Source organism: Miniopterus natalensis, chromosome 1, assembly GCF_054644295.1.
Source record: "Miniopterus natalensis isolate mMinNat1 chromosome 1, mMinNat1.hap1, whole genome shotgun sequence".
In the NCBI taxonomy this organism is placed as follows: Eukaryota; Metazoa; Chordata; class Mammalia; order Chiroptera; family Miniopteridae; genus Miniopterus; species Miniopterus natalensis.
The window spans coordinates 3,980,587-4,000,485 of record NC_142081.1 but is presented as its reverse complement, the minus strand read 5'-3'; the positions used below and the strand labels follow the sequence as shown (position 1 = coordinate 4,000,485).

Sequence of the window (19,899 nt, the reverse complement as noted above, 5' to 3'; positions counted from 1 at the left end):
CTGAGTCACCTGGGAGGCGCCGGCCCCTCTCCCCCGCGGACCCAGGAACCTGCCCGGGAACAAGCCTGGGCCCAGCCGGGCCCCTGCCCCTTGGGAATCGGGAGCACCTGCTACCTGGAGTCTTCGAGGGGGTGCGGGTTCCGGCTGGGGGCTGGGGCTGGGGCGGCGGACCCTGCCCGCCGGGGGGCGGTGCGGAAACCCGGCGCCCGAGCTGGATCGGCTGCCCACACGCGCGCTGGCTCAGACTCCGGAAGGAAAACACGGGAGGGGTGTTCCCAAAGTGGGGGTCAGGGCGGCCACGGGAAGTCTCGGAGGAAGTCATGAATATTCACACCGGCTGACCCGGCCGCGGCGGGGCCGCGGAGGGCGCGGGGAGCGCGCGAGGTCTGGAAGTTTAGCACCCGGAGGGCGGCGGGCGCGCGACCCGGTGGGAACACGGCCCGGGCGCCCCGGGCGCGGGATTCCCCAAAATGGCTCCAAGACCCGACTCCCTCGGTCAGCGGGAGGGCTCCATCCCCCACCCGCCCCCGCGGGGCGTAAACTTAAAAGCTTAGAGCCGGGCAACTGTCTACGGCGCGGTGGGGGGACCAGCGGGCGCCGAGCCCCGCGCGTGGCGGCAGGAGCGGGCGCCCGGAGGGTCCCGGGGGACCACCGAGGGTCCGGGCAGGGCGCGCGGGCCGCGGAGGCCGGCGGGGCCCCGACTGCGCACCCCCTGCCCAGCCGCAGCGGCCCCGGGCAGGCCGAGGAGTCCCCCGCGGGGCTCCCCACCGGCTCGCCGCGCGCGCACGCACCACGCGCAGCACCCCGGCCGGCGGAGCAGCGGCGCCGCGGGCGGCGGGGGGAAGCGCCCCGCGCGGCCCCGACCCCCCCGCCCGCGCCCCGCCCCGCCCCGGCCCGCCGGCCGCGGCTCGGAAGACGCTCCACTCACCTGAGTTTCTCCATGTCTGCGGCAGAGGCCTGCGAGAAACCAAAGGAGAGGGTCAGCGGGCGGGAGGCGTGCGCTTCGCAGCCGCGCCGGGCGGAGCCGGGCACCGCGGGCACCGGCGGCGCGGCGGACGGGCACCCCTGCGCGGCTCGCTCCGCGGGAAGCCCGGCCCGCGCGACCCCAGGCCCCGCCACCCGACTTCGGTCCCCGGGACTCAGTGGGTGCGTCGGGCAGCTGCCGAGTAACAGGTGAGCCCTCCCGGGCCACCGCGCAACCCCGCGCGTAGTTACGCCCCCGGGGGTCGAGGGGGACTGACCCGGGGACTCGGGGTGGCACCGCCTGGGGACTCGGGATGGCGCGACCCGGAGCGCTCCCGAGCTTGCCAGAAAGAGGGGGACCCAACTCGGTCCCGTTAACTCGTCCCTGGCTGCGCCCCCGCTACTCTCACCCGCCCCCCCCGCCCCGCCCGTTAACCCTTCCAGCCCCGGGCTCCCTCCCGGAGGAAGCCGAGCCCCGGAATGTCAGAGCTCCGAGCAGGAGAATGTTCCGATCGGGAGCCGGACGGGACTGCGGAGCCGGACGCGCAGCGAACCCGAGGGGGGTGGCACCCCGGACCTCAGGCTCCTCAGTCGGGGACCCCGCTGCCCTCGCGTTCTGAGGCTCCGGGCCTGGCCCGCCCCTCCCGGGCCCGAGGGATTAACCCTCGCGCGACCGGCTCGCCCGTGGGGCTCCCTGCCTGGCTTGCGCAGCCCCGCGGGGGAGCCGCTTGGAGACCCTCGGGGCCCGGCCCCGCGCGGCCGGGCAGCCCCTCTGCGCGCGGGGTGGGGGTGGGGGGTTAACCCTGCGCGAGCCGGCGAGCGACGGGGACCGCGAGCGGCCCGCGCGGGATCGCACTTCCTGCGCGAAGCGGGGGCACGGGGCTGGCTCCCCATCACTCCGGAAAGGCCGCTCCCGGGGGCTTTCCCCCGTCTTCCCGAGCCACGGCTGGCATTCAAGAGGGACGGGGGCTGAGCCCAGGGACCATGCGACACACCTGGGAAGACTGATAACTGCCCATGCCGGCCCTCGCGCCGCGTCCGCCGGGAGCGCGCTCCGCTCGGGTCCGGGCCCCACGCCGCCTCCCCCACCGCCCCGCTGGGCGAGGGCGCAGCCGGGCTGCGGGCGCCGAGCTGGGAGGCCCGGCCCGGGGGCCTCGGCCAGGATCCGCCACCAACCCCCGCGCGCCCAGGCAGGCCTCCCCGGGGCTCCCCGGCCTCAGTTTCCTCACCTGCCCGCTGCGGTTGAGGGTCGGGGGAGCGCACCGAGCGCCCTGCGGCCCGTCAGCACCGCGGGCGGCGGAGGGGCCGGGGCGGGGGAGGAATTTCAGGAGGCAGGATCCGCGAGGGGCCCCGATCCGCAGCCAGACACTAGCTCCGACACTCTGAAAGTTGCCTGAGACTGGGAGCCTGGACCCCCTCCGTGTGGTCTCCTCCCCCTTAGACGTGCAGTTGGCTGCTCCGCCCACCGCTGCCCCAAGCCCCCCGATGGCTCCCAGGCCCACCTTTCCCGCGTCCCCATCACCGTGCCCGGCGCGCGAGACCCCAGCATACAGCAGGCGCTCAATAAACGCGGACGATGCCCGTCCGCATCCCGCAGCACCATGGCGAATCTCCTCCTGCCGCTTCCCTTCAGGGCGAGTTCCCGGCAGGAGCCCTGTCCCTTCGCCAGGGCCCCCCCACAGCGCCCAGGAGGCCTGGCCTCCTCCTGGCCAGCACGCAGGGTGGGAGGAGCCCTCCGGAGGGTCAGCCCCAAGCAGGTTCCGACCCAGCCCAAGTCCAAGGGCTCCTCCGTCCACTCTGGGGGACGGCTCCTCACTCACTCCTTAGCTCTGGGCAAAGCTCTTGGGGTGCGGAGAGGACCTGAGCCGGCCTCTGGGGACTAATGAAACCCCTACTCCAGTCCTGGGGGCCCACCGTCAGCAGAATGGCAGAATAGTAAGACGAGCACCTCCACCCACGCCCCTTGCAGTTCCTAGCACCGTCCTCTCCTGCGCTGGGCAGGGTCAGTGCGCTCTGCAGAAGTGGAGAGCAACCGGGCGGTAAGCCCAGCCGGGCCTGGACCTCAGCGCTCAGAGGCCTTCCCCACCCAGAGGCTAGGGACATCCTTCATGTCTCCAGTCGCCTCAATCATTCACAGTGAATGACCTGCCAGGGAGTTTGTCTAAAATTAATAAGAATGTATTAAAATTTAATTTTTAAAATCTAGCATTAATTATTTATTTATATTGAGTACTTCGGCTCTTCTAAAGGGCCTGTCTGGGAATTCCTCCCCCAGGAAGGGCCTCTAGGAGAGGCGGCTGAGTTGCCCTGGTGGCAGGGGGTGGGGGGTGGGCAGGGTAGGAGACAAGAAAGGGAAGGATGTCCCACCCTGGTATCTCAGCAGCCCCTCTTCACTCTGCATTTCAGAAGCTTGACTCTGATGCTATGACTTCCCAAATTCTGCCCAGAGCCAGTGTCTATGGGGTAGCCACTGCTCTAACTCTTAAAGGCTACCTCCTCCAGGCAGCCCTCCAGGGAGACGCAATGGAGTTGTTGGGTTAGGCCCCCACACCATACGGGCCCTCCCTGGGGCAGGGCCTGTTTTTCCCCCATGTGTCCGGGGCTAGCCCCGCACCTCACTCAGGAGTGGGGGGGGCATGCATAAAGCTCTGGATGTGTGCAGATGAGCAGTGTGGTTGTGTGTGGGTGGGGGAGCAGCCCTCTGGGGAGGTGCTGTGCCTTGAGCAATGGTCTTGGTGTTGGGGCCAAAACTCCATGTTCAAATCTTGACTGCAATTCATAACCACAAGATCTGGGGATGTTCCCAAGCTGCCCTTTCTCTGGAACCCAAGGCCAGAGCATGGAATGGCTTCCTCGAGGTCCCTGAGGCTGGCTGGGGGTGCCTGTGGGCTGGGCAGAGGAGACTGGGGCCCTGCCTGGGTCTCGAGCCAGAGATAGTGACCACTATAGGAGGAGGGCAGGGGTGGGTGGGGACCATGAGTATAGGGGTGTGTGGGATGTCCAGAGTCTCCAGGGTGAGATGATGGGGCAGGAAATACCCTCAGGACTCCTCTGGCCCCTCCAGGACCCCCAGGCAAGTGGGATCCCAAGATCTCCTGACACAGGCGGAACACAGGTGGGCCCTCTGGGTGCTCTCAAGGGACAGTCCATCCCTGCTTTGGGTACTGTATCTTCAGTCCACCCCAGGGTCATAGTCCGATGCCTGTTTCTGCAACACACCTGTGACCTCATCACTGTCTGCCCTAAACTCACCCCTTGTGCCCTCTGAGTTGTCCAGCCCCTCTGGGTGGTCCAGCCCAGCGATCACCTTGACTTCCCAACAATGTCCCACAAGTCCTACTTGTTGGTCAAACTGGGCTGTGCCTGCATCCCCGCCTCAGCCCCCCTGCTGTCTCCTCCCACACTGACCTTGCCCATGCTGGTCCCCTGCCCCCAATGCCTGCCCCCTCCCACACCCTGAGTTCCACTCTCAGCATCCCGGCAACCACCACGGTCTCCTCACCTCCCCCCTGCAGCCTGCCTCCTTCCTTACTCCCTGCATGACTGTGAGCTTCAGGAGGGCCACCTGGGTCAGAAACGGGCCCAGGCACCCTACGTCCCCCTGTGCCCTTCCCAGCGCAGCCTTTCACCCAGTTACGGAGCTCAATCCCGTTTAACCCTCACTGAGACTTTCCGAGGTAGGGCTTACAACCCCCATTTTGCAGATGACAGACAGGCTCCAAGAGGTAAACCCCTGCGGCTTTCACACTGTACTGTGATTTGGGGCCAGAGCTCCTGTCCATCCTCAGGGGCGGTGGGCACTGTGACTGATGCACACAACAGGCACTCCCCAGAGCCAGGGCAGCTTTGTGCCATCAGTCAGGCCTCAGGGAGGGGTTGGGGAATCTTGACTCAGCCCCTTACTTGGCACGCACCAGCCATACTGGCCACCTCGCTGGTCCCAAGCTCACCCAGCTCACTCCTGCCTCAGGGCCTTTGCATGGCTGGGCCTCCTTTCCTGACCACTCATCTGAAGTAGCTCCTCCCCCACAAAATGACTTCTCATCACATCCCATCTCTTTGGTTATTTGCCTGTCCCCCTGAGCTATAGAGGACCTCTCAGCAGGGTCCCTCTGCTTAGGCCACTGTCTTTATCCCCAGAGCCTGGCCCAGAGGCCTCCAACGGCTGAATGAACACGGTTGCTCTCAATCCCCAGCCAGAGGCATCCACTTGCCATCTTGAGCAGTCCTGCTCTCACCGACCCCATCACATACCATCCCCTGCCCCTCCTCAAAGACTTACACACACACACACACACACACACGCACACGCACACACACACACACCCCACTGGAGGACACCTGAGTCCGACTGGTACCCAGAGCGCTGCCCAGGGAACCCCCTCTGTGGATGTGGGGTATCCTGAGCCATCTCCTACGGGGCTGCAGCCGTGTGACCTGGGGCAAGGCTCTCAGCCTCTTGGAGCTCAATCCCTCATCTGAGGGGGATGGAAAATTGTAAAAGGACAAGGGATGATCTCTGGAACAGGGCTTCTAAAGGACTGTGGCTGCTTCACAGAGTCAGCCTTTTAATGCAGTCACCTGGGCTGGGCACCTTCTCGGATGTCCGTGCCACTCCTCCTTTCAACACACACCTCCTGTGCCCTCTTCCAGGGTGCTTGGCAGTGAACAAACTAGAAGTTCTCCGCTTTGGAGCACTGACGTTCTGCAGGGGGAGACAGACTGCAGGAGACACCACGGAGGTGGCCCTCCGCCCCGTGTGTTGCTGGGGGAATCTGCTGAGGGGGAGGGGCACATGGTGGGCGCTGTCAAGGGGGACGTCAGGATGAAATGTGAGCAGAGCCTGGGGAGCTGGGAGAGGGGCAGGCCCTGGGGGTGGGGTGCCTGGGGAGTTTGGGGAGTACCCGGTCACAAGTGGAGCAGGGGCTGAGTTGGGGGGCCTCATGGGGGAACCCACTATCTTGAGTGGCTTGGAAGTCCCCACAGGGCTGGACAGAGGCATATTGGTCACGCTGCTGAGTGGAAGGCACACCAAGGGGTCAGTGCAGGGCCTACCTGAGGAGTGTAGCCCGAGGCGGGTGGGGACCAGGGTGGGGGTGGGAGATGCCCCGACAGACTAGAGGTGGGTGGAGAAGAAAGTCACCCACAATGACACTGAAGATGACATCAAATGCTTGAACCCAAGCAGCTGGAAGGGAGTGGGGAGAAGGTGAGGATTCAGGTCCAGAGGTGTCAGATGACCGGCAGGGTCCACAAGAGGGTGGGTGGGTGCAAGGGTTAGAAGATCAGAGGAAGGTCCAGGAGACGGTACTTACAGCCACAGCCCTGGATGAGATGGCCAAGGGAGTGAGGGTAGATGGGGAAGACAAGGGGCTCCGCCAAGGTCAGGTTCAGGGAGGGAGCAGAGCCAGCCACAGAGACCAGGGAGCCAGCAGGGAGGTAAGAGGAGAGCGGGTTTCCCCAGGGGGAGGGGGCACCCGCCGTGTCACAGACTGTCATGGGTGAGAAGCGGGCCTTGTGTCCCTGAGCACACCCACAGGGCTAGTGTGTGCTGGACACACAGTGGGGTCACCCACCGATACCTTAGTTGCAATACTGGGGTGAGCTGACGGGCTCTCTGTGCGTGGCCAACGAGAGAGGGGTGAGCACTTGCCCGATGTCAGCCGGCAGTTGGGGACCTGACCAAGCCCTGGTGTGAGGGGTGCCCTGTGCCACTTCCTGCTGTGGGCTCTACGTGGCCTCTGCAGGTTCCAGCTGCGTGTGGCTGCAGACAGGATAAGCTGGTGGCTGCAAACTGGCCTCCCGAGCTAAATCTGGCCCGCCGGCATGTTGTATTTGGCCCGCTAGAGGGTTCTAACTTTTTTTTAAAAAAACATTCAAGCCAACACTTAAAAATTGGGAGAATTTACACTTTTAAATCCGTATTTTTTGGCTCCCACTGAAATTTTTGGAGATCTGGCAACTCCTGCCCACATTCCCATGTGGAAACAGTTAGGCAGCGGGAAGCAGCTGCCCCTCCAGCGGTGGGAGGGGCACCACCCAAACCTCAGCTTGCCCTACAGATGGGGAGGCTGAGGCATGGAGGATGGCATGACTTGTCGAGGTCACTCAGTGGGAAAGCCCCTTGGACAGAATCCAACCATAGCTCTGGGGACTGCCAGACCTGAAACTGGAGGTCTTGTCAAAAATCCCAGCCTGGCTGCGGCAGAGCTGCCGCCTGCCTCTCCTTCCCTAACCCTGGCCCTGTCCTTCCCATTCTCTTCTTCTGACCCTTCTGTTCACAGGAAATGGCTGGCTCGAATCATTCACACTATAGTATGAAAGAGCCCTTGGTTCCAGGTCTCTGCACGGTAAGAGCTGCAGGTCCCAGAGACCCTCTACAGTGGCTTCTTGTTTGCTGGACAATGAAGGGGAGGACCAGGGTCCCCCAGGGCCACTCAGCTAGATGGGGCAGAGCCGGGACAAAAATCCAGGGTCCTCCTCTGATGCATGGCTTTCAGGTTGATGACTAGAAGCCAGGAGTCTGTCCTGCTCCCCCAAAGCTCCACCTGCACCCTGGGAACTGTTCTGGGGACACAGGTTTGTCCAGGGCAGGAGGCACCCAGGAGAGGGGCTGTCACTGTCTTCATCCTTCCAGTGACTGAATCTCTACTGTGCACCAGGCCTCACCCTTCACCAGTCACCTCTAATCTCCACGCCCATATATGAGACATGGAGGGAGCTGTGGCTTTTCCAGGTTCTCTGAGCAGGGCCCAGCCCAGTAAGGGCTCTGCAGGCTCAGCTCTCTGAGCCTCAGTTCCTGGTCTGTAAAATGGGCCTGGTACTAGTCTCTCTCTGGCCTGTTTTGAGTATTTGAAATGAGGCTGGAGCTGAGGGAGACAGAATAGGTCCTCACCATGTGATGTGGCCTGGGGTGAGGGGAGGAGGGGGGTTGGGGCTGGGGCTGATGCTCTTTGAAAAGAGCACTCCCACCCAGGCCCCAGCACAGCGCTCTCCCCTCCCCTGCCCCCGTCCTGTCCTGGCTGCCAGCGCCCACTGCTGGGCCCCAATGGTCCTCACAGCCCTGTGCTGCCTGGCAGGCCCCGGGGCATGTTAAAGAGCCTTAGACAGAATCCGCCAGAGGCCCGGATATCATGGTGCTCCCTGGGACCCAGCCATCCCCCGAGTGAGGTCTGAGTGGTGGGCAGAACCCAGAGCAGCAGAGAGGTGGGGGTCCCAGATTGCTGTGCCCTCATGGAGGAGACAGGGGATGTGATGCTTTTCCTGTGACAAGGCAAAGGGAAAATCAGAAACCTTACACTTCCCTTTCACTGCTGGGGATACCAGGGCCCAGAGAGGGTGGGTAACTTGTCCAAGATCACACAGCAATCAGCAGACCCTTGAATTGAGAACCCGGGGGGTGCACTGGGGCTTGGGAGAGAGAACACTAGCAAATCATCAGCAAGTAACAGCACACACTCTCACCCAGATTTTGTTTTTAAAACAACCTACCCACAGGGAAAGCCATCCTGGGAGGGGCCTGGTCGAGATCTCCACCAACTGGGCCCTGCAGCCCCCACCTCAGTCCTGTGCTGGGAGAAGTTGGGAGGGGGGAGGGGAAGACAGGGACAGGGGCAATGTCATGGACAGTCCATGAGGATCTACCTTGGCGCCAGGGGACATGGAAGTTTGGGGGGACAGAAGGTCAGTGCCAAGGTTGGGGTGGCAACACATGGGGTGCTACCATCCTGACTCTGCAGAGCTCCGTCCCCAGGACAGCGGAGGTCTCACTGAGTCTCTCTGTCCATCTGTCTGAGGCTGAGTGTGTGTGCGGCAGGGGGTGCTGAGGTGCTGAGAGAGGCCTGCATTAGATCTGAAGACCTCAGTCCAAGCCCATACTCGGCAGGACCTGTGGCACATGGCAGCCCCCCAGAGCCTCAGTTTCCAACCCCACGAAATGGGGGCAGCTATGAAGAACACAGACCCATCTACCTGCCTGGCAGGAACTGTGACATCCCACCTCACGTGGAGGTGTCTGAGGTTCAAACTTTCGAAGGGATAATATGAAATCCCATGGTAAACCCTGAGGGCTCTGCCGATGGGCGGTGATATTACTGTTAACGCTTCTCATGCACACTCAGTGCTGCCTGCCCCAAAGCTAGAATTTCACCTTAGAGATTCATTCTTTTGGCGCTTAGATCTTTCCTGTTGCAGAGATTATAAAAGGGGTGTGGTGCAGGAACTCCGAAGCTCTCAGCCAGGACTGGTGGGGAAATAGTAAGTGGAGGGGGCGAGGAAGGGGCCACAGTGGATCTCTGTCCAGCTGCTTGCCGGGGATGATCTGGGGCTGAGACTCACCCGGCTCGGAGGCTGCCAGGGGGAGGCAGCTTGGCCTCCCCGCTCACCGCTGCCCACGTGGGGCCCGCTGGTCTCCACAGCCCGGCTGGACCCCAACCTGCCTGCAGCCTCGGCTGCCGCCTCTGAGGACAGCGGGGGGCTCAGGGCCAGGCTCTTCCCTGGGGCCGCAGCCTCTGTGAGGGGCTCCTGGGCTAAGCCTGGGCCTCGCTCACCAGGGGAGGGCTCTGGGTTGCGGCCCCTGGGCCCCCAGAAGGCTTCCAGGGTCTTGGGGTCCAGCACCTGCATAGTGACTTCATCCAGGAACCTGGAAAAAGGCAGCCTGGCCTCCCGATGTCGGTTCAGGCGGGCGAGGGGGCCGGTGGCAGGCTTGCCGCCCATGCATGGGGGCTCTGGGGCAGATGGCAGGCCCGGCGGTGCCCGTGTCTCCTCTTGGCCAGGCCATGCTGCCCAGCTGGGGAGAGATGGCTGGTCCGCGGGGCTCCCACCTGGGCTGGGGCTAAGTCTGTGGCTTCCAGGGTCCTCTCTGCATGCTCCCTCCCTGGGGGCTTGGGCCCTGGGCTCCATGAGGGAGCCATGGCCGTCCTGCCTGGGGCTGCCGGGGCCAGGGCCCCGTGCCTGGGAGCTGGCCCCTGACAGCATCTTCTTTAGTCAAGCCTGCTAGTGCCTCGCCGACCCCGCTCTCTCCTCCCACAGGGCTGGGATCCCTACACCCTCTCAGGGGTCAGAGCATCCCAACCCTCACTGGGCAGAGTGATTGCCCCGCGCCCGCCTGCCCATTGATCCAGAGAGCATGTGGCAGAAGGGCCGCCCGCCCCCTAAATTGATTCTCACTAAATGAGAGCAGGGCTTCGGGGCTTAGAAAGCGCTAGAGAAGACAAGGTCATGTCCTGGGCGCTGCAACTGCCTGGGGAGGCAGCCTGCACTGAATGAGCACCTGCTGTATACAGGGAGGGGCCCTGGGCTGGGCCTCACACTCCACTCACACTATCTCCTGTCTCCCCGCCAGGGCTGGTGCTGGGCTCAGGGATGGGGTGGAGGCGGGCAGTAGGGACAGGGGGAAGGCAGGGCCTGAAGAAGGGACATCAGACCTGCATGGATCTGGCAGAATGGGAGGGTGTGGAGCAGGCTGCTGGTTGCCCACTGCTCTCCCATTCTTACTTAGTAAAGGACCTCATTTTATTCTGGGAGGCAAGTCACCTGGCTAAAGAACTGCATTTCCCAGGCTCCTTTGTAGCCAGGCTTGGCCCATGACATATAAACAGAATTTGTGGGGCGTGACTTCTGGGAGAACTCTAAAAGGGATCCCACCGCTTGCCTCCCATCCCCCAACCTCCTGCTTCTTATCTGGAACGTGGAAGTGATGGTTGGAGCTGTAACAGCTAAGTGGCACCATGAGGCAAACGTGCGACAGAAGCCATATGTAGCAAACGGTGGGGGAGAAAGACGAGAGGAGCCACTGTGTCATCGCACCGCTCCTACCCCACAGCCCCTGCCTCTGGACGTTCATTAACTTGAGAAAAGTAAGCCCCTGTCTTGTTTAAGCCTCGGTTATTCCCCGTCTCTGTCACTAGGTGCCATGTGCAATGCCTCAGGGGTGCCCGGGGGACACGAGGAGCAGCGGTTAGTAACGCAGAGGCAGGAGCCTTCGGTACATGGGAGCTGAGGGCGCAGTTAGATGGGGCTGAGGGGGAGATTAACCCAGAGAAGGGCCTGAGCCTGGCCTGGGCACCTCTTCCTTTGTGTGAAGGGAGATGCCTGCCCCCGGCATCTTGGGGAGCCAGGGGTCCAGGCAAGACTCCTTCCTGGGATCCAGCAGCTGGAGTCAAAGGCTTGCTGGGGGTGGTTCGCTGGCCAGCTGGTGGCCTCCCCCCTCCCCAGAGCTGGCCTGTGGTGCTGCCTGGAGCATGGCCTAGGCTTTGCTTGGCATTGCCTGCTCATGGCTGTGCCCCTGCCCCTGCCCACCTGGCAGTACCTAGACACCTCAGGTCAAGTGCTAGGGACCCCTTCTTTGCTGGGCTCAGCTGCACACCTCTCTGGATGATCTATGGCACCCCTGACTGAATGTCTGAAAAACTCCAAGAGCTCAGCTGCCTGAGACAGGACAGGGAGCCACCTGGATCCCTCCCCTGATCCCACCCCTAACTACCAGGCCCTGGGGATTCAGTAACTCTCAGATTTCACCACTTCCTTACATCCCCGCTGTCACCTTGCTGGTCCCAGGTGCCACCATGTCTCACCTGGACACCGGCAATCACCCTTCCCTGGGGCCCCTGACCTTATGTTGGTTCACCTCGGTCCATCCCATAAACCTACCAGTGCAAACTTTTAAAATCACAGACCAGCCCGACCGCGCGTGGTTCAGAGGTTGAGCATCGACCTAGGATCCAGGAGATCGAGGTTCGATTCCTGGTCAGGGCACATGCCCGGGTTGCGGGCTCAATCCCCAGTCGGGGCCGTGCAGGAGGAAGCCGATCAATGACTCTCTCATCATTGATGTTTCTATCTCTCTCTCTCCTTCTCCTTTCCTCTCTCTGAAATCAATAGATATACATAAAAAAATAAATAAATAAAATCACAGACCATATTACCAGACAATGTCACCCTTTCATATGCCCTGCAAGGCTCTGACGGCCTAGTGCCTTCTATCTCTGCTACTGTGTACCCCTCTCCATGAAACTTCCATCACGTTCCTGAGCGGTGCTGAGCTCTGTCTGGCCACAGGGCCTTTGTACATGCTGTTTCCTCTGCCAGGGGCACTCTGACTCCCTCTGCCCTTACTCTCCTCCTCACCGTCTAATTCTCAGGGCCCCAGATCCCACAGATTAGATCAGAGACCCCTGCAACAGCCTCTTATAACCCCTGGCCTCATACCAAGGCCCCCAAGTGTAATTAATATGCTTGTGATAATTTCTTTATTATCTGTATACACTCTATCCCAGCTCTCTGAGCAGGGCCGGGCACCTAGTAGGTGCTTAGTAAGCAGATCTTGAATGACTGTAAGTGAATGTATCACAGGCCCAGGCTGTCAGTTCACAAGCTTCTCCAGCTGGGTGTGGACCTCCATGGGAGGGATCCCAGGCTCTTGGGAAGGCCACAGTGTCCCTCCCACTCCTGCAGTCTCCTGATGGCCAGCCCTTTACACCTGGAAAACCCCCTCTGCAGCAGCAGCCATTCAGCCCCTGCTCTATCACCTGTGGGAATAGGACCTGGAGACAGATGGGCAGATGCAAGGTCAAATACCACTCCAGCATCCCAGCAGGACCAAGTCCTGTCCCCTCCTCACTGTCATACAGGGACAGAGCTATCCCCAGCCCACAGGCAGTGGTGGGAAATGGTGCAAGGGGTACATGCTGGGCGCCTTCAGCCCAGAGCCTGGCACCTAGTGGGACCTCAGGGCTCCTTGTCACAGGGCTCTGATTTGTTCATTCCCTAGCATGTGCGGGCATAGGAGTGTTCTGCAGACCTCGGCCAGCTGGTTCTCTGAGCCTCTCCCAGAGTTGCCGGCTGCATCAGACAAGTTTCCGTTGTCATAACAACCCACTGGCTCTCAGCCGCCTGGGCCAGAGGCCCTGGAGGATGCTGTCGGCTGCTGCGCTCGCAGCCTGGGCCTGCTCACCTCCTGCAGCCTGGGCTGTCTCTCTTGGCCCAAGGGCCCTGTCTCTTGACTCATCCATTTCAGGCCCTTCCTGAGCCCTACTGTGTGCCATGATCCACGCTGGGCATGCACCTGTGTCGTCACCTGAATCTTCATCCAGCCCTGTGAGGTGGCAGGGCCGTGACCTCTGTTTTGTGCTAAAATGGAGCAGAGTCTCAGGGAGGTGACGTGACTTTCCTGAGGTCACATGGCTCAGATGCAGCAGACCTGGGACGAGAACCCCAGAGGTCGTGCACTCACACCCTGCTTCCTCCCAGGACCCCCACAGCCCCGCCACCACTGCCTGTCCTACCCCTGTCCCCCCTCCCCGAGAGAGGAGGGACATTGCTGCCATTGCCTCCAGAGGGCCCTTAGCGAATGCAGGACGGCATGCTGGGCATTCGCTAAGACCTCTGAGCTCTGAGCTCCACCTCCTTGAATTCTCCTAGGCTTAATTCCTAAGCTAGGACTTGCTACCCAGTTCACGGAGGGGGACGTGGGCTCTGAAGGCTACTGGCAAACAGCCAGGGCCTGCCTTATGCAGCAAACACCTAAACGGGGCGGTCACCTTCCGTAAGCCTCCCTCATTCCCGTGCGGAAACTTCTATTACCAACCCCCCCATACCAACCAGGACACAGAGGGCCTGGGAACCTGCACCCTTGCTCTCTGAGCCACACTGCCTCCCCGCTCCTGGATAGGCCATGCTGGCCTGAGGACCCTCAAGGGCGGCCATAGGCCTCAGGTGTCTCAAGTCCCCACATCCATGCATATGCCGCGTGCGGTCCAGGCCTCCTAGGAAGTCCCCCCAGACAAGGAAGTCCCTGCGGGTTCCCTGCTCGTCGCCTGTCTCTACAAGAGGCTATACTGCTGTGTCATCCTCCCCTCGACGAGTCTTCCAGCCCTGCCTCCAGGCCACACTATCACCGATACCAGCATGGCGGGAAACAGATGTCTCGCTCATCCGACCGCCCATCCATCCCTGCAACCATCCGCCCGTTGGCATGTACCCATCCATGTTTCAGTGCATCCTTCCATGCCCATACCTGCCATCGCTGACATGTGCTCACCCATGTACTAGTCCTGTCATCCATCCATCCATCCATCCATCCATCCATCCATCCATCCATCCATCCATCCCTGTTACTTGCATCTAGTATCCATGCTTCCATCTGTCTGTCCATGGATGCATCCACCATCCACACGTGTCCATTCGTGCACTGGTCCACCCCCATGCCTGTATCCGTGCATTTAGGAACAAATGAGACCCTTCCCTCAGGACCCTGGCTGTTTTTGATTCTGCAGTAGTGGTAGCCCATTTAGGGATGCTCTGGATTTGCCAATTCTGGGAGTAACCCGCGCCTCTCTGACTAGTGTCAGGTTGGGCTGAGACCGTGGGGGTATCTTTCAAATCCCAGCACACCCGGGGAGGATCTGAGGCACCCATTTAGTTGTAGTGGGAGATGGGGGGGTGTCCTTGCCACTCTCCCACACAGATTGTTCTTGATGAGACGGGAAGGAGGGGCCTTCAATGATGGGTCCCGGGCAGATGACTGCACAGGGGAGCAGAGGAGAAAATGACATTGAAACTGACTAAACTCACTGTCTCGCTTTGACCAGAGAAGGACTGGGTGTCCCCTAGAATTTAGAGTAGGGGTCAAAACTCAAAGGCCTCACGGGGAGGCAGATAAATGTCTGAAGCAGACTGGGCAGGTCTGCACGAGGCCGCAGAGGAACTGCCCCTCCAAAGGGCTCGTCGGCCACTCAGCCTCAGCCATGTGTTGCCATGTGAGGATGTGAGTCCAGACTTACCAGGTTTTGAATTTTTTTTCTAAAAATCCAGGCTTTTCTATGAAATCCTACCTATTCACTCACTTACTCTTCCCGTATCCATCCACCCACCCCCATTCCTGTATCCATCATCTTACCACAATTATCCAGGTCTCCATCCCTCCACCCCGCCCACCCCCGTACATTGACTGCATCCATTTAGTGTCCATGCATTTCTCATGCCTCCATCCACCCACCGCTTATCCATCCATCTGTTGACATCTCTCCATCCATTTTAGATGCTCCCATCCATCCCTCTTGCCATATGCATCAGAAACCCATCCTCCCGTCTGTCCACCCCCCATGGGTCCATCATTGGTATCTTGTTCCATTCATCCAGTCCTACATCTTTATCCATTCCTCCAGCCACCCTCTTGTCCATCTCTGTCTGTCTCGCCACTTCCGTCCATCAGTGTCTCCTCCCATCCATCTATTCCTCTAGCTTTCTATCTATCCACCCCCTGATCGGTCCTGCTACATGCTTCCCATCACCGTCCATCCATCCACCATTCACCACTGGCCCCTTCAGTCCACCCCACACTGCTGCTCTGCTTATGTGCCCCATAGTCCCTGCACACACCACCCATAGCATGACTAGAACTTTCCATGCCCGTCTTCCCCAGGCAGGGCCCAGGCAGGGCCCAGGCCGGGCCCATCTCCATCCCTGACTTGGTTCAGGGCCTGCTGATTGGGCAAATGACTAGTCCCCTGTCCTGGCTCAGCACTGGGCTCTAACTGATCCTCACCCTGGGGAGCCCTCAGGGGCTGCTGTATTGGCCTCCAGACTCATGACCAGCAGGGGCTGTGGCCACTGCTGGGTTCCCTTCCTGGCTAGAGGGCAGGAAAAACCAGGAGCACCTGCCACTGGTCAAGGTCAGTTTCTCCTGACAGACTGTGAGCTCTTGAAGGGCAAGATCTGTGTCAGGTTCACCTGAGTGGACCGAGGGAATGGTGCCGAGTGAGGGCATGGGGAGAGTGTGCTGGTGAATGCACAGTTCACTCCCTCATGCATTCATCCCAGCTCTGGCCACCTTCTGCCACCACAGCCTACCATCTCTGCCTGCTCTTGGGCACAAAGTCACTCCTCTGACTGTGAGAGGTGTTGAGCCCCAGACACTGAGCCCAGAGAGGGTGGGGCCTTGCTCAAGGTCACACAAGGGATCAGTGGCAGAGGAGGACCTGGAATTCAAGATTCCAGACTCCCAGCCAGGCCTCTCCACCAGGCTAGAGACCAGTCCTGGGGCAATTCTAGGCCAACACAACAAGCCTTGGGGCCACTCCCAGTTACTCTTAGGGATCTTCACCCGATTGGAGGGGAGACGCCACCTCTCCCTGCTCCATGGCCATGCACTTGACCTCCACACTCCAGCAGGACTGAGCTTCTTCTGATCCCTGCATCTTCCCCTTGCCCCCAGACCCTGACCTGGGCCACACCTCAGACACTCCTCTACCCTCACCTGCTCAGCTCCTCCTCAGCCCTTGGGCCTCCTGAGCCTCCTGGGATTTGGGAAATTATATGTGGACTGTCTCCAAACAAGCCATGGATTCACGGACTGCTCTCATTCCCACCTTCCCCTCCCTCGCTCCCTCCCTCCCTCCCTCCCTCTCCTTTTTCAGGTCATTAAGGGCCTACAGGAATAGAGAAACTACTTCCAAGCGGTGCCATGGACATGATGTGTGAAAATGCCTATACTAGACCTGGCACATAGTAGGTGCTCAATACATGGCAGCTATTGTGAGCCAGATCCTGTGCCCAAGAGTCTCAGGTGTGAACAGCTCCAGGTTCTGACAATAAGTGGAACACAAAGTGCAGGAATCTATAAATATGAGACAATGGCTCAGGGATGGTCCTCCCCACAGCCCCGCAGACCCTCGCCCGGCGCCAGCACACTGAGCAGCCAGAAAGAAGCCGCATCTGCCACCCTGCTCAGTTTTCTGTGCCACCCTGATTATAGTGAGAGTCGGGAAAATTAAGGGTTTTCGGGATGCTGCCAGGGCCCGCACTGCCGCCTCCCCGCCCTGCGCACCGCAGATGCCAGGCAGAGCTGCCTCCATCAGCCGCTTGCCCCAGCCAGCAGTGCCACACACAACTGGCGTGGACTCCACACCACAGTTCATGAGAGGCTTGCTGCCCTAGGAGTGGAAGGGCCTCTGCTGCGGTCGGTGGGTGGGGAGGCTGGGACCCAGGGAAGGGAAAGGACCAGAGATCTAGGCGTTGGGGCCTAGGAAGGAGCCAGGCCCACGGAGACCCTGCCTTCCCTGTGGCCCAAAGCCTGGACCCCCGGTCTGCAGGTGGGCCGACCTAGGCCATCCAGGGCCCCACATTTGCAGTGCTCATGAAGCCACCTCCACTCACTCTAGGGTGCCTACTCTGCTCCTATCCTGCTGGCTCAGGAGACTCCAGGATGTCACCCACGCTGTTCTTGTCCCACAGGAACCACACTGGTGATGGGGTGGGGCCCAGACTAGGAAGAAAATACCTCTACACCAGGCAGGAAGTGGAAACACTAGGGCAGAAATCCCCACGCAACGTGCTGGGGTTCGGGGAGGGTGCGCACGCCCGCTGAGCGCCCGGGGCCAGCCCTGGCCTCCCCAGCCTCAGTTTCCTCTCCTGCAGCCGAGGAGACTGCTAGCACCTGCCTCGCGGTACTGAACGGGAAGGACGGTCTCGGGGCCGGCGCCCCCTTGGGCTGCGGGCGCTCCATGAGCCAGCCCCGGGTCCAGCCGCCCTCAGCTCCGCAGCCGCCCCGGGCGCGGGCCTCCGGCGGGTCCGCCAGCCCCTCCAAGGGCAGGGCAAGGGGCGGCCTGCGCGCCCGGGCACCTGTCTCAGGCGGCGGCCAGGCCCCACGCGCAGGCCTCATCCGGGTCCCGGCTCCCAGCCTCCTCCCGCCGCAGGGACGCGCGTGGCGGGGGCAAGGACCCCGCCAATGGGACCAGGCGCGGAGACGGGCGCTCGGGGGGCAGGACGGCGCGCGGGGCCGACTCCCGGCCCCGCCCCTAGAGGACCCGGCGTCTCGGGGCCGCTCCTCCGGCCGCGGGCGCGCGCGGGGGCCTGGCGCCCCGACCCGGGAGGGGCGCCGCGGGAGGGGCGGGAGGCTGGACGGGCGCCCCGGGCCCGGCCGCCCGGTGGCCGCGCAGAGACCGCCCCGCGGCGTGGGTAGCCCCGCCCCGCCCGCCAGCGCGCGGAGCCGCGCCCGCCGCCCGCCCGGCCGCAGGTACTCACCGCCCGGCGGAGCCGGCCCGGCCGCCGGCCTCCCGTCCACATGGCCCCGGGGCGGCCCGCGCCCTCCCCGCCGAGGCCGGCGCGCTGGAGCCGGCGCGGCCGGGGCTCCCCCACCCCGCCCGGCTTCCCGCAGGGAGCGCCCGCCCCCCGCCCCCAGCCCGGCTTCCCGCCAGCCCCGGCCCCGCGCAGCCGCGGCTGATTCACGGCTCCCCCCGCAGCGTCCAACGGGGCGCACTCGGGGGGCGCGGGGCCGGGCCGGGGCCCCGGGCCACGTGGGCGCTGGAGCGGGGCAGGAATGGCGGCGGGCGGGCGGTGAATGAACGTGGCGTGGACGGCAGAGCGCATGAATGAGTGAGTGCGGTGCTTCCGCGGGGAACGAATGAATGAGGAATGAGTGCGCGGGGGAACTCGGAGCGAAGGAGTGAGTGGGCCTCGGAAGCCCAAGGCCCTCAGTACCGACCTGTCCAACCCACCCACCCACCCACCCATGCATCCATCCACCCACCCACCCATCCATTCACCCACTCACCCACCCACCCACCCACGCATCCATCCACCCACCCACCCATCCACCCACCCACCCATCCATCCACCCACCCACCCATCCATTCACCCACCCATCCATCCATCCATTCACCCACCCACACACCCACCTACTCACCCACCCACCCATCCATCTGTTCACCCACCCACCCTCTCAGCATTTATTGGACACCTGCACACCAGCCCTGCTCCAAGTCCTGGGGATATGGCAACAAAAGACGCCAAGTTTCTGCCCCCCAGAGCTCACATATTACAGAAGAAACTTGGGCCTGAAGGGCTTGACCAGGGCACACTACCCCTCTCCAGGCTTTTGCTCTGCTCCGCTGGGCTCTGCCCCACCACCGCGGGGGCTCCCTCCATCACCACAGGTGCCTGACCCGCCTGCCCCCTCTCCTTGACCTGCCCACCTGGAGGGCCTTCCTTCCTCCCAGAGAAGCTCAGAAAGGGGAGGGGCCTCTGGAGGGTCAGTGGCAAGTGGCCAGAAAGGATGTGTGTTGGAAAGAGGGGTCACGGAGCCCATACCCCTGACTCCTGCCCTCCCTCAGGCCCCAGCGGCTCCCAGGTCACAGGGCTCCCAGGCACAGGGCAGGGGACAACAGGCTGCCAGTGAATACTTTATATAGTTAAATTGTTTTCTTGTGGTAAAACATCCATAACCTAAAACTGGCCATTTTAACCACCTGAAGCGTACGCTCAGGGGTGTTAAGTACATGCATTGCTGTGCAGCCACCACCACCATCCAGCTTGCATTTTAGATGTTGTATCTTTGCAGTTTCTGCCCATTCTCGTTTAATTAAGGGAGTAGTCTGCTGCATTCAGGCGCAGGACTGTGCTGAGAAAAGGCGTTGCTAGCGAGGGAGGTGAGAGAACCGGTGGAAAAGAGGCAGCAGCCGACTGGAGCCCTTAGGTGTCAGGCAAAGTCCTCTCTCTCCTCCCCCGTAGGCCCCATGTCGAGAAACACCTGGAAAAGGGTGCAGGGAGGTTTCCAAGTTCCCTGGGGCCACAGTGAGCCTCAGAGACCACCCTCTGCCTCCAGACCCATGGGGTTACCTACAGTTTGGACTAATGGGAGGGGGCAGCTCAGGGCGTGGGCTGTCCACGTCCCTCCACAGGGCACTTTCAGACTCACTGTGGGACTGGTCTCCTCTCGGGGCCTTGGTTTCCCCAGACTCTGGCCTCCGATCCTGCCCTGCCGATTCTGTTCCATTCGGGCCATGTGGAGGGTGGGAGGTAGCCCATAAGAGGCAGTGGGACCTGCCAAGCCCCCACCTGCCAGGCCTCATGTCCCTGCCTTCCCCAGGCCCCAAGGGGACAAGAGTAAAGGTGGGGTGTGGACAGAGCATACACGTGAGGGAGGCTCTGCCCACACTT

The 19,899-nt window shown here is 61.9% G+C and overlaps 1 protein-coding gene across 2 annotated transcripts in view; it reads right to left on the bottom strand.

Annotated features, from left to right (window-relative positions):
* Nucleotides 1-18,015, bottom strand: part of BEGAIN (brain enriched guanylate kinase associated) — a 36,592-nt gene extending 18,577 nt beyond the window's left edge. Inside the window, exons 1-2 of one of the 2 annotated variants that reach the window (XM_087813745.1) lie at nucleotides 17,986-18,015; nucleotides 929-957 (exon numbers count right to left, since the gene is read on the bottom strand). In XM_087813745.1, the coding sequence (XP_087669871.1) occupies nucleotides 929-942 (14 nt within the window). In that variant the 5' untranslated portion in view covers nucleotides 943-957; nucleotides 17,986-18,015. Of the gene's footprint in view, nucleotides 1-928; nucleotides 958-17,985 lie in introns of those variants that run through there. The other variant, XM_087813748.1, reaches the window with a different exon arrangement.
* Between the last annotated feature and the right edge of the window lie 1,884 nt (nucleotides 18,016-19,899).